The sequence below is a fragment of the Sinohyriopsis cumingii genome, chromosome 2 (genome assembly GCF_028554795.1).
Source record: "Sinohyriopsis cumingii isolate HCF-2022 chromosome 2, ASM2855479v2, whole genome shotgun sequence".
NCBI lineage: Eukaryota > Metazoa > Mollusca > Bivalvia > Unionida > Unionidae > Sinohyriopsis > Sinohyriopsis cumingii.
Window position 1 is genome coordinate 123,639,249 of NC_142962.1, and position 12,539 is coordinate 123,651,787.

Below are 12,539 nucleotides of genomic sequence, written 5' to 3' on the forward strand. Positions count from 1 at the left end.
CGACTTCGTCAGCGCCATAGGCGCCGGTGACTTCGTCACGGTGACCTTGTCACTCGCTGATTTCTGTTATATATGAAAATCGAATTCTGTGACCCGTCTTTTTTGAGATCGCTGAATTCTGTATTCCTTCTGCAACAAATCGTATCGAGGCTCCACAAATGTCAAAATATTTTCCTGCCTCATTCATCGACTGAAATATTTTTTCCTCGTGAGTTGTTGTATCAAATGACTTTACGCTTTTTGCTTGCTTTGAAAACTTACCAGTTTGGCCTTTTTTGGTATTTTGACTTTGAGAGATGGCTTGCAAGTTTATAAGAGAATTATCAGTCTTATTATTATTAATATGATCAATCACAAGCCCATTTTCGATTAATCCGTTGAATGCTTCAAATACAATCCTGTGAACATAATAGCTTTTTCCTCCCGCAGTAAATTGCAAGTATCCCTGATTATTTACGGTACCAATCGGCTTCTTCAGTCTACAATTTCTAACAACGCCGTCGCGAGATGCCTCGTAATTAACGAGCACAGGATGCGGCTGATATTCTTGGTTCATTTGTATAATAATACTACTTGTCTAATTCATTATTTGGTTTAATTATAAACCTTGCAATGTAGTCCTGAGGAGTTTTGATGACTGAGTCAGCGGTGGGGTCAATGACGGCGTTTTTTATTCGTTTGTCGTAATAACGTTTTAGTTCCCTGTATCGCTTTCCGCCACAATTGATACACAACTGCGATTTTCCTCTTACACCAACGTGGCAAACCAAGCACGGTAGGGGCCAAGAGAACCATTACGAACGCTTTGTAAATGATACCCGCAGAATTCACCTCTACATGATTTATTGCACGGGGTTATCGACCCAATCATCAACCATTTGCATTTATTCATTATACTATATTCTTTTATTTAAATACTTGTTTTAATTATATGGAGGAGTTCGAGAGATTATCAGCAATTAAGCCCTGGAAAAATATTAAGTTTAATCTTGATAGAGTCCTCAAGGACGCACCAAAAGCGTTAATAAACGATAGAACCCTGTTGAATAAAATACGCGACTGTATCAATGAATTCAAGCGTGATGGTGCATCTCATAGTTGGTCAACATTTCGAATTGATGGTGTTGTTGATGCTACCATGAACGACAACCGCGCAGCAACGATAATATCACAACTTGGCTCCAGCAAGTATTTCTTCAGAGTAAAATTCATTGTCCGGGTGGAATCAGGCAATTGGATCATACGTGATAAATTTGAACCGGTTCTCAGCGACAAGAAAACAGTCATTGTTAGCCGCGACTCCAAGCCAGGGCTGTTAACCGGAGTTGACAGACCATACTATGAACGAGCGTATCCTGAAACAGCAGTTGTCTATGGAATATACCCGTTAAATAAGAAACCTGATATCGGAAAACTAGCGCCGATGAAACAGTCAACGGGGATAAATTGTGTAGCAGAACGAGTAATAGAGCATTTTACAAATGCGTGTCGAGGAAATAAACTGACCGATTTACGACGTAGCAAAATAAACCAATGGGAGAAGACAGTGCGCGAGCGAGGAGCAACCATCAGCGACATAGCGAAATTAGAAACGTCGTTGAGATTTCCAATAACCGTTACAACGATAACCGGTGAAGTATTATATGAATCAAAGTATAAATCAAATGGAGCCCCAATCAAAATTATTGATCATAACGAACACGCGTGGACGTCCGCGGTCACAATATTTCCACGGGATAGAACAGTAAAGTATATCCCGGGGGAATTCCTGGAAGAGGATGGTTTTCTCGCGGAGAGGAAACTATTTGATGCTATTGCCTGCTTGTGTAAAAACGACCCTGTATCAGTGTGGTTACTTCGCAGCGCTGAAAACGACATGGATACCTATGATCAGTTTGTAAGACCAAACGGTGAATTATATCGCACTGAAGCGTTTCACAACAAGATGAAAAAAACCGCCATGGAATTTGAAGAGCATGATGAACAATTGCTAACAAATTGTTTTACGATTCCATCGGTTGCGGCTCATGTTGCAGCAAGAAAAAATGCGTGGAGACCAACGCGCAAGGAATTTCTACCGGATGTACAATCCAGTTGTTTGGAATATTATCACGGTGGACTATGGAACACTGAATACAACCGCGACGCTATGATCTCGGTTGATATGGTTGCCTGTTATCCAGCGAGTTTTCTCGGGTATGGATCCGCCGCTGAGTATTTCAAACGATTTGGACACCCCAGACATGAAATGACTCGTGTTGCTATTAATGGACCACTGCCTGATTTTGATTTAACCGGATTCGCTCGCATAGTATCATTTGAATTCGCGGCAGGACTTCATCGCTGTTGTTATATTTGGATCGGTAGACACATGGCTGAAAAGAAGTGGCTGCCAATAACGCTGCTACGGTATATGATTGATTGTAGCATGCTTGTATCGTTGATTGTCAGTGACGCGATTATATCATACCGGGCGCAGACTGAAGTCTGGTTACCAGAACCAGAGCGTCTAGATAGCATAATTGACGAATCCAGAGCACACATTGATGCCGACGAGGAATATATCATCGAATGGTCCAAAAAGATATTCAACCAACGAAACCGCGAGGCAAAAGATCTCGGTAGAAGAATAATCGGTAAGTTCACACAAGGTGGAAAAAACTGCGACTACAAACGATATTGCTCACGGCTGATTATAGATGACGCAGAATATGATTTCGTAATCAAGGACGCAGTGGCAAAAAATAGATACGTGAACTGCAAAACAGCTTTCTTGTCCAATGGAACAAAGTTGGGTACAGTTGTTTCCTACAGCGATGGAGACAGCCCCGCGTATCCACATTTGAGGGCGTCTATGCTGGGTTACGCCGCTATCAATTTATTCTCGATGATAAATAGATTTCCCGACACCGCGGTTAGAGTAGCCGTTGATTCATTTTATATAGACGTAAAGTACAAGGGAAACTTAGCCGAGTTTACTAGTCCGGACGAGAGTTGGGGTATATGGAGAATTAAAAATGAAATACGACGCGATTATTCCCCGTCAGCAAATGTCACCGTTGAAAACAATTACTTACGCGGTGATAAATTGTCAGAATGGTCTAATGCACCACCGTGTTCTGATCCAATTTGTAGACATAAAACAGTTTATTTAAGCGGCTGTGGCGGGTCAGGAAAGACGACTCGGGCAATTGAATTATTTCGAACGCGGGCAAGTATAATCGTGCTTACACCGACCCATAGACTAGCGCGAGAGATAAAACAACGAAATGTTGACGCCGTTACTTATCACAGCTTTTTTCGATACAGCGGCGGTGAGTGGACTCCTGATCGAATGGGGGAAAAATTTATTCCTGAGGTTATCATCTGGGATGAGATATGTACTGTTTCGTTAGATGTTTTACAAATGTTTCTTGAGTGGTTGTTGCGCGCGAATACAGCGGTAATCATGTGTGGCGACCATGGGTAACCACCACCATTTGTCGGCGAGGGTCCACATGATTGGTTAAAGAATTTTGTGGACTATTATGAAGAAACCGATACTGATTACCGAGCACTCGATGAACAACTGCGCGAGGTTAAAAAATTAATCAGATTACAGCCGGATAGAGTTCAATGTGAAATAATCCGCGAGGTGATTCCGGAAACGCCGTTAAATGAATTCTGGGAAACATGGAGACCAAACGATTTGATTGTAGCGAGTAGAAAGATAGTCAGAGACACACTTCAGCGGAAGTTGTTTGCGTTGCATAAGGAAAAGTTTCCAACGCGCCCAGTGCCGTTATGTTATAGACCCGCGGACACACGGCGGCAGAACATTGAAGTTGAAATCCCGGGCCCGACATCGTCAGGGACAAAAAAACAAATTCTTGTGCTGAATGATATTGTGCTCGTTGATATCAGCGTCGTCGAGGACGCGCTACGTGCTGATAAATCCCCGTGGACGCTAGGATACGCAACGACAATACATTCCTCGCAGGGATTGACTATCACGGATACAATTGTTTGGATGGTTGATAATCGCATCGAATGGTCAAATCTAGTCTATCTTGCAGTGTCCCGAGTACGGAGAATGAATCAGCTTCGAAGAATTGTTATTGACGAAGCCACCGACGAAGCCGGCGACAACGATGACATTATTGATGCTAGCGTCATTGATAGAAAACTCTCGGGTTACCGCCAACAGGATAAAAAAAAACAGCGGCGTTTTGATATTGATGCCGAATTAATAATTGCGTTACGACAACAACAGAATAATCACTGCGCGAGTTGCAATTGTGTAATGCGCTGGCGTTATTCGGATAAAGACGCTCGCCAATTTACCGTGGACAGGATCGATAACAGTCTCGGTCATGTCAAAAACAATGTGAGGTTGACCTGTCTTGAGTGCAATAGACGCAACGGCGCTAGTTAAGGCCACGTGGGGGTAATTGAGTATCGTTAGGTATCACTTGTAGTTGCTCGCGTGTAAATCCGCGCTGAGGAGCAGTTGAATCCAGTCTAAAGATCGGTGGTCTACCAGTTGATCGTGTTATCGTTGATATGTTATGCGTGGTAACACTCCAAATAGGATCAGTAGCTCTTTTTTTACCGCCTTCAAGTTCTCCTGGTTCATACAGATATCTAACAGTGACATCGCCGAGAATCGGCTTGGAAACGCTATCTATTTTTGATCTTCCGGGTATGTACTCGTATTTAATCGCGTCGCTGGGCTTCATGTTGATTGCTCGGGTAATCTCGTTATTTAACGCTGCAATTACGCCTGGCAACCTTTTAACCCATTCACGAGATCGTTTTTCTTGGATGAATTCCTTCGCGTATTGATACCCAAATAACCGTTCAGCAAGAGTCCGATTGAATCGTTCAACAATTGCCTGATCACGATGTAGCGCAGTATGACCTCGTCGTATCGCGACGCTATGTTTCAGCGTTGATAAAACAGCGCCGCGAAATTCATTGCCAGGATCAACTTGTAATAGATTTGGCCAGCGCAGAGGACCCCTTCGGTAAATCCGCTCAAACGCATCGGCTACTTCAGTTGCTGACTTTGTTTTTAACGGCTCCGCTTGTTTGTATCGACTCGCAACATCAACTACGGTTAGCGCGTATTTGTAACCGTTGTCATGCGGCAGAAATAGTATATCAGCCTGATGAACTTCATTAGGTACGCTGACATCAAAGCGCGAAAAGTTGATTTGTTTAGGCGGTGGTAGATAGATTTGCCATATAGCCTGTTTGGATAACCAATTAGCCGCAGTGGCCTTTGTTACCTTTGCAGCGCTTGCGAGTTTACCAATTGCAGCCTTCCCCTTCCAGTATCCTCTCGGAGAATAATAGATGGATTCCATGTTGTTATTATAAACGCTAGCGTTTTCAATTACCAGCGCGAGAAGCTCCGCTTCCAATCATTAATTTACCTTTCATAGCCGATTTTACCAACCATGAAGCCAATTTTTCTTTGAATGATTTATCAGGAATAGCATTTAACGCGTGAATTAATTTTACATCCGCGATATGACGCTGTTGCAGATCACCGCTACGATAAGCTATATCATGTATCCGACATGCTTCGTCGATAGCGTTTATTGGATACTCACCGGGTCGCGGCTGATTTTGATCATCGAGTCTGATCTCTAATCGTGTTCCGGGGCCACAGTAGCTATATCCTGGGAGGTGCTTTTCTCCTGGATACTTTGCCCACGGGGTTCCGGGGAGTTTTGATAACTTGGCTGCAATATCACCTCCTCGCTTTTTTTTAAAGCATCCCCGGGTCTAGCAGAAATAAATCTAAATTTCTTTGTACCGCATTGTACACACTTACCAGTAAGCGCCGATCTGTTATTTCTCGTTGTAACGGTTGTCATATCATTTGTGCCAGTACGCACTCTACACTTCACACAATATAGATCCATAATTTATGTATAGAGATATGAATATAATTGATTTTTCGGCAACTAAAACGAGAGAACCAGTTAAGCATGTTGCAGCGTTACCAAACTCGATCCGGATGATTATCATCGGACCATCTGGATCCGGCAAGACGCAATTATTACTTAATTTAATAATGAGATGGATGAAGTGGGATAAGTTGTATTTAATCGCCCCTAGCGTGGATGATCAACGATGCTACGAGGTGTTGAAAGATTTTAACGAGAATGCATCAGCGATCGCTGAAAAAAATGTTATTGAGTTTATTACAGATATCAGTGATGCACCAGGTATTGATGATATTGATGGCGACGTTAACAATCTAGTCGTGTACGATGATGTTATGTTAGACAATCAAAAAAACCCAGCTAGGATATTTTCCAGAGGCAGGCATAAAAACACCGACGTGATATATGTCACTCAACGATACACTCAGATTCCAAAAGTAATCAGAGACAACTGTAATATTCTTGCTGTATTCAACGGCGTTGATACACACACGCTACGAAATATTTGGCAGACATGGTGCGGCGGTGACATGGACTTTAATGGTTTTCGAAACTTTTTTAGTCATGCTCAGTCGACCCCACATGGATTTGTAACGATAAATTTACATGATCCTCGGACACGATATCGTATCGGACTTGACCAAATATTCGGTTAGTTGTAAATAATTTTCATTGTAAATAGCCCCTTAGCAGCAGGGGGGGTAATGACATCGACGCGGTCGTCGCTGTGTTTACCGGACGCTGACGACGCTGGGATCGGCTCGCAGAAAGATTAATTAAACCAAATGACGTCACCGTCGTGTAGGATGGACCGTCGTCGTTTTTTTTTTACCAGGCGCTGACTACACCGGATCCGCTGAGTGCAGAAAGTAATAATTAAGCAAAATAACGATTGGACAAAATGTCGGATTCGCCCCCCCTGCTGCTACGTTGCTTATGATGACAAAACCTCATTGTGCTGGTGGCATAAACATACACGCTCATGGACAGTATAAAATCAGAGCTTACAAAATAGGTGTGCTAGTATGTAATTGGTAAGGTAGTAAGGAAAAAGACCATATTCTGGATCACCCACAATAATGTAACTAAAAATTATTAATTTTTTGCAGAGCCCTGCAAACAGTACAATAATGCTTGGATCTATTGGGTGAGCCAGAACAAGCCTTTTCACTTACTACACCTCTTTGTGAACTGGATCAATCAGACTTTTTACAGGGAGTATTGGGTTCTTTGTTTGTTGCAGTTAGACTGATTTTCATTTTCTGCTTCATTCCCTGTGTGGGTGGCTGCACACACTGGGTTTGGAAGCATGAAGAATTTAAACTTGGTCTCACCCTGTGGCCAGGTAATATATATCTAGGTAGTGATATGACTCCCTTTCCTTCTTTATCTGTGTTTGCATAGTATTTTCTGGCAGTGTTAAGTGGGATTGTTGCTTCCACTAATTTTCTAGCTGCACTGAAAGTCATGCCTTGAACATGCTTCACTCACTGGATGCATTTTCTGTGCTTGAATTTCATCAGTCTCTGGAGTAAGACAAGTGGTCACTATGGAAAATAGCACAAGAGATGTTTTTGTTTGATGATCTGTGGGGGCTTTGGAATATGCAGTGAAAAAGTGTGGTGATTTAAAAAGGTAAGCCATGGTTGCTGCTCAAGATTAATAGTCTGAACTTAAGAATTATACAAAAAATGAAAACAGTAACAGTGCTCACAATTTTTTCTCTAATACACTGTACATGGCTTAAAAAATTACTTGTATAGACTCCATTCCTGTTAAATTTATATTGGGCTTTAAGTACCATCTGCTTCCTTGTCTGGCGATCAACTTGAATTCTGAAAAGCTCTTCACATTATACTGTACTTAACTGAAACTTTGTTTCCATAAGGAATAATTTCATCTTTTAAAAGGAACAGCTACCCATGCCATATATCAATGGAATTAGTGATCAGCATGTATGTGAACCAAATGGATTAAAATAATGATCACTGTTGTTTTGATTGTAAAACATGGTGGTAGGTGCCTCCAAAATGTTAGCTTGATTCTCACACAATCTCACAAGAAACTGATATACATCCACTGAACCAGTCAGTAAGTATGAGTAAGATATCAGCTCATTATTATTCATTAAGAACAACTGAGTGTAATTACTGGTAACCAATGAAATACTGAGAACAGAAATAGTATTGCTACCTTCTTAATAGATCATGTGCTTTTTTTCTGTACACAATGTTATGGTTTTGTGTACAAATATACACACACTATTCCTATGCAGGATGACCTATGAACTGGGGCCATAGCAGGGGTCTAACCAATAATCAGGTTACCAATGTCTTTCTATAAGTTTAAGATAAACAGCTTATGTGTTGTCACTCAAGGTTTTATCAGGCAAATCAGTGGGTAGTGGCAGGAGTTTGGACAAGCCCAGCAGGCTACTTAGAATTTGGGAGAAGCCTATTATAAAATTAGAATGGTTTAGGGCTATCCAATTTTTTAAAACCTGTACAACTTTAAAATGGCTTATTTTTTCAGTTGTTGTTAGGTCAGTCTGATATGTATTATATCTTTAAAATTATTTCAATTCATAAAAATGAAACATGAAAAAAATTAAGTAGAACAATTTAATTAAGTAGATATGCCAAGTCTATTTTTTAATCTGTATGCCTACTCATTAACAATGAGTTTAGCATCATTTCACTTACATTTGTTGTTTCAAGCCCGCATAATGTCACAGAATTTCTCAATTCTCTTGATTGCCTCTCCTGGCTGGATGGGCTGTTTGTATGTACAGATGAGAATGCCGTATGGCAGATTGCACACTATCAACCCATCCATTGTTCCATTTGACGTAGCATATATACTGTAATAATAATAATAACATTAATAAAATGAACAGTACATAATACATGTGCCCTATGTTTAATAGTTCTCTTTGTAGACACTAGTAGGGTATGGTTGATTTTGGAGATTATGGACCACGGTATGTGGCCTTGAACTAAAACTTATTATGCAGAAACCATTTTTTTCTTATTAGACTTACCAGAATTTATTTGTTTCAATAAAGTCCACAAAGTTTGGTCAAGATGACACCAAAATCAATAGGCCTCTCTCCTATGATAACCCTCCACAAACTTTGGTCAAGCCACATGATCCAGAACTTAAGTTATCATGCAATTTTTATCCCCCTCCTTTTGGTCAAGCTATCTTGACCTTTGGCATTTTAACCACAAAATCAATAGGTTTCCTTCTTTCCCAACATGCATTCACCTACCAAGTGTGGTGAACATATGTGAATAAATGGTGAAATTTTTGTAATAAGTCATTTTTCTTCTTTCAATCACAGTGATCTTGCTATGACCTTCTGACCCCAAAATTAACAAGCTTCTTCCTACCCCAAGTACATGCCATCCCAAAAGTTTTATCCAGATCTCTGATGTAGAACTATTGTTATTCTGTAGAAACCATCTTTTTCATATCAGTCAGTGACTTTGACCTTTGATTTCATAAGTAATTATTCCTTGTCCCATGTGCAAGCTATTTCTTATATATAATCCAGGTATGTGATGTATAACTCAAGTTATTGTGTTGAAACCATTTGTCCTATTTCAGGAAGAATAAACTTGATCTTTGACCCCAAAATTGAAAGACTTCTTCCTTACCCCAAATGTTTGCCATCCACAAATCTGACGGAGATCTTAAATTAAGATGCAGAAATCATTTTTTTTCTAGTAAAATATGTTTCTTCGATAATACTTACCTGATCATAAATACCTTAGAAGTACTAATACCTCACAGATCCAGCCCTCCCAGATTAAAACGTTTTAGCTAAAAAAACTAAAGTTACCTGACCACCTAGGTGGCATTAGAGTGATCTTCCTTTGATACCAGGAACGGCACCATATATCATGAAATCAGATACTATTGGATTGAAAGACATGCTCTCTATATGAAAATAACTGAGGGAAGGCTCTGTGTGTGTGTGTGATTTTGGATTTTCAACGTAACTTTAACAATTTTCAGTCATATCACTATGATGTTTTCAGTGTGACAGTTTATAGTGATGTCTAGCACTTGGACATCATGCTGCAGACATGTAGCATGATGTCCCACTCAGTCACATTATCCTGACACCAGGCCGACCAGTCCTAACACTAACCTCTTAATGCTGAGTACCAAGCGAGGCAGCTGTTAGTACCATTTTCATAAGTCTTTGGCATAATTTGGCCAGGGATCAAACCCATGACCTCCAACATCCGAGGCAGAGGCTGAGAGGGTATATGTATATTATGATCAGGTAAGTGTTACTAAGAAATATATTTAACTAGAAAAAAATAGTTTCTTCTTTAACTATGTGACCCAGTCATAATAGCTAAGGAGAATAGGTAAGAGGCTGAGGGAGATACATCGCTTTACCATGAAGACACCATCTCCAGCAACCTAAGATATTTGAGACAGCTTCTAGATAACCCAACAGAAAAGTAGACTCCATATGTTGGGGAGTGGCTTCAGTAAAGAAAATATATCACTTCCACAATTCCAGCAAAAGTCTTGAAGCTGTGTCCTTATGAAGCTGTTGAATAACCTGATACAGTACCCTTTTGCACCAAGTATATATATATATACAGGTCCCACCAGACTGAGCTGAGCCTAAGATCAAAGATCCGAGAAAAAACTGGAATAGTATTTTATGTATATTTAATTTGTATTATTTGTTAGCTTGTCTTAATGATTATATATTACATACATTTGCATTTTGTGCCTTTGTCCAAACTCATGTTCATAGTGTACCTGACCAGTGACATTTATTTTATAAACAACAGAAAACACAGCTAAAATTTTCTCCATGATTTTGGTAAAATATTCAGATCAATATTAATGTAAACATATTTACCTGAAATTAAGAAGATACAGTTTTGATTCTGACCATAAGATCATCTAGAATTTAAAATTCCATTAAGTGACAGTATTTCCAGAAGATCATAATTGCAAGCTAGGTCAAGTAGACAGGTATATAATCTTGTTTTCCAAACATCTCTCATTCTTGCCTTAACATCTTAAGCAGAATCAATCTTGTTGTTGTGTTCAGTTTTTCATTTGGGTGGATTTACTTATTCAAACTATTATTCACTGGAATTACAAACTGCTCAATAATTTTCTTGGACTGGAACATTAATTTGGAATTATTGTGAATTCAGAGAAAGAGATTTTTTGGATTATATTATCATGATACATCCAAAGTCCATTAGTGCATCATCATGATCTAGGCCATTGGCATGTTAGCACATTCAAGACAAAAGGCACATCAGCAGATTCAATATTGGAGCTTATTTGGAATACCACTGGAGTTCAGTTGGAAATTATTACATTTAAACTTGTGATATAACTTTTAGGACTATTTGGGATTTAGTTCACAATAATGTAAATTCTTTTTAAATTTTTACTTTGTATTCTAGGGAAATAAATTAATCTGTTGAATTTTACATTATCGTTTCCCTCTTGAAGGCGAGAAGAGCAGTGATCTCCCTTGATGCAACAGCCCAATCTTCCTTAAGTATCAAATCAGAACTCATGCTGGGTCCTGTAGATGACCATGAGATGAAGCATCCACAGAAGACAGGAATTATTACCAGTGAGAAACAGCCTGTTCTTGGCAATGAAAGAAGGGGGCATTATGAGTGTTACTTTACCCATCTTCTGGAACTGGATCTATTCACTGATTCTGCCTCCTGTTCATCAATGCAGTGAGGAGGCTGGACATGAATGGTAGGTGAACCAATGAAGCTCCTGAGAGCAGTTCAGATGGTTTCCTGTTCAGCAAGGTTAGTACCCATGATAGATTCCACAAGGGCAAGGGTCAAACATCATTGGAAATGTGTATTGTAATCCAAAACAAACAGAAGATCAAACAGGTCTTTGGTGTGTCTGATTTCCTCTCTTCCATGATAATGTAATGTGTTAGTGATCATGGAATATTAAGTTTTAATTGTGATTGGTGCTAACTGTTTTCCACTGAATAGTGATCAGAAGTTGGCTAATGAGGTAATGATTCCTTCAGAGGTATAAAGATTTCTTGATTGCACCATTGTAAGAATATATTCCATTGCAGTTGTATGCCTTTAAGTTAAAGAGGGCCTCTTCCCTGAGGGATTTTCCACAGGATCATCTCTACTACCCCTTTCTGTAAAAGGATGTGTACTTCTCTCAGTTTCACCAGACTGGATTGGTGAAGAAATATGGGTGTCCTGGATAGAGGAAGCAGTTCTTGAAACTGTAGTCATTTCCCCTTCTTCACTATTAAAAGGACCCAACCATCATCCATGATGCTTGACCAGGCCTTGGAAAAGAGGCCTAGGCAAGTTTTGACAGGAATGCCTGGGAGAGGGATGTGCGGCAGAAGAGTGCTCAAGTTCCTAGGGCTATACTCCACCCCCTCCTTTGGGAAAAGAAGGGGCTGTGAAAACTCTCCTTCCTTTCTAGGTTTGTTGGGCACTCAGTTTCTAGGAGCCAGACAGACATGAAGGAGGATATCCATTTTGAGGTTGCATACTGGACTGGAGTTGTGTCTGCTTGAAGAAACTGGCATAAGGCCCTTGAGGGCGATTC

General features: G+C 40.1%; 1 protein-coding gene across 2 annotated transcripts in view; it reads right to left on the minus strand.

The window, feature by feature from the left end:
* LOC149805743 (uncharacterized) overlaps positions 1-12,539 on the minus strand; it is a 53,801-nt gene that overhangs the window by 20,472 nt on the left and 20,790 nt on the right. For both annotated transcript variants that reach the window (XM_089950411.1, XM_089950412.1), the window contains exon 4: positions 8,639-8,796. In XM_089950411.1, the coding sequence (XP_089806537.1) occupies positions 8,649-8,796 (148 nt within the window). In that variant the 3' untranslated portion in view covers positions 8,639-8,648. The remainder of the gene's footprint in view (positions 1-8,638; positions 8,797-12,539) is intronic.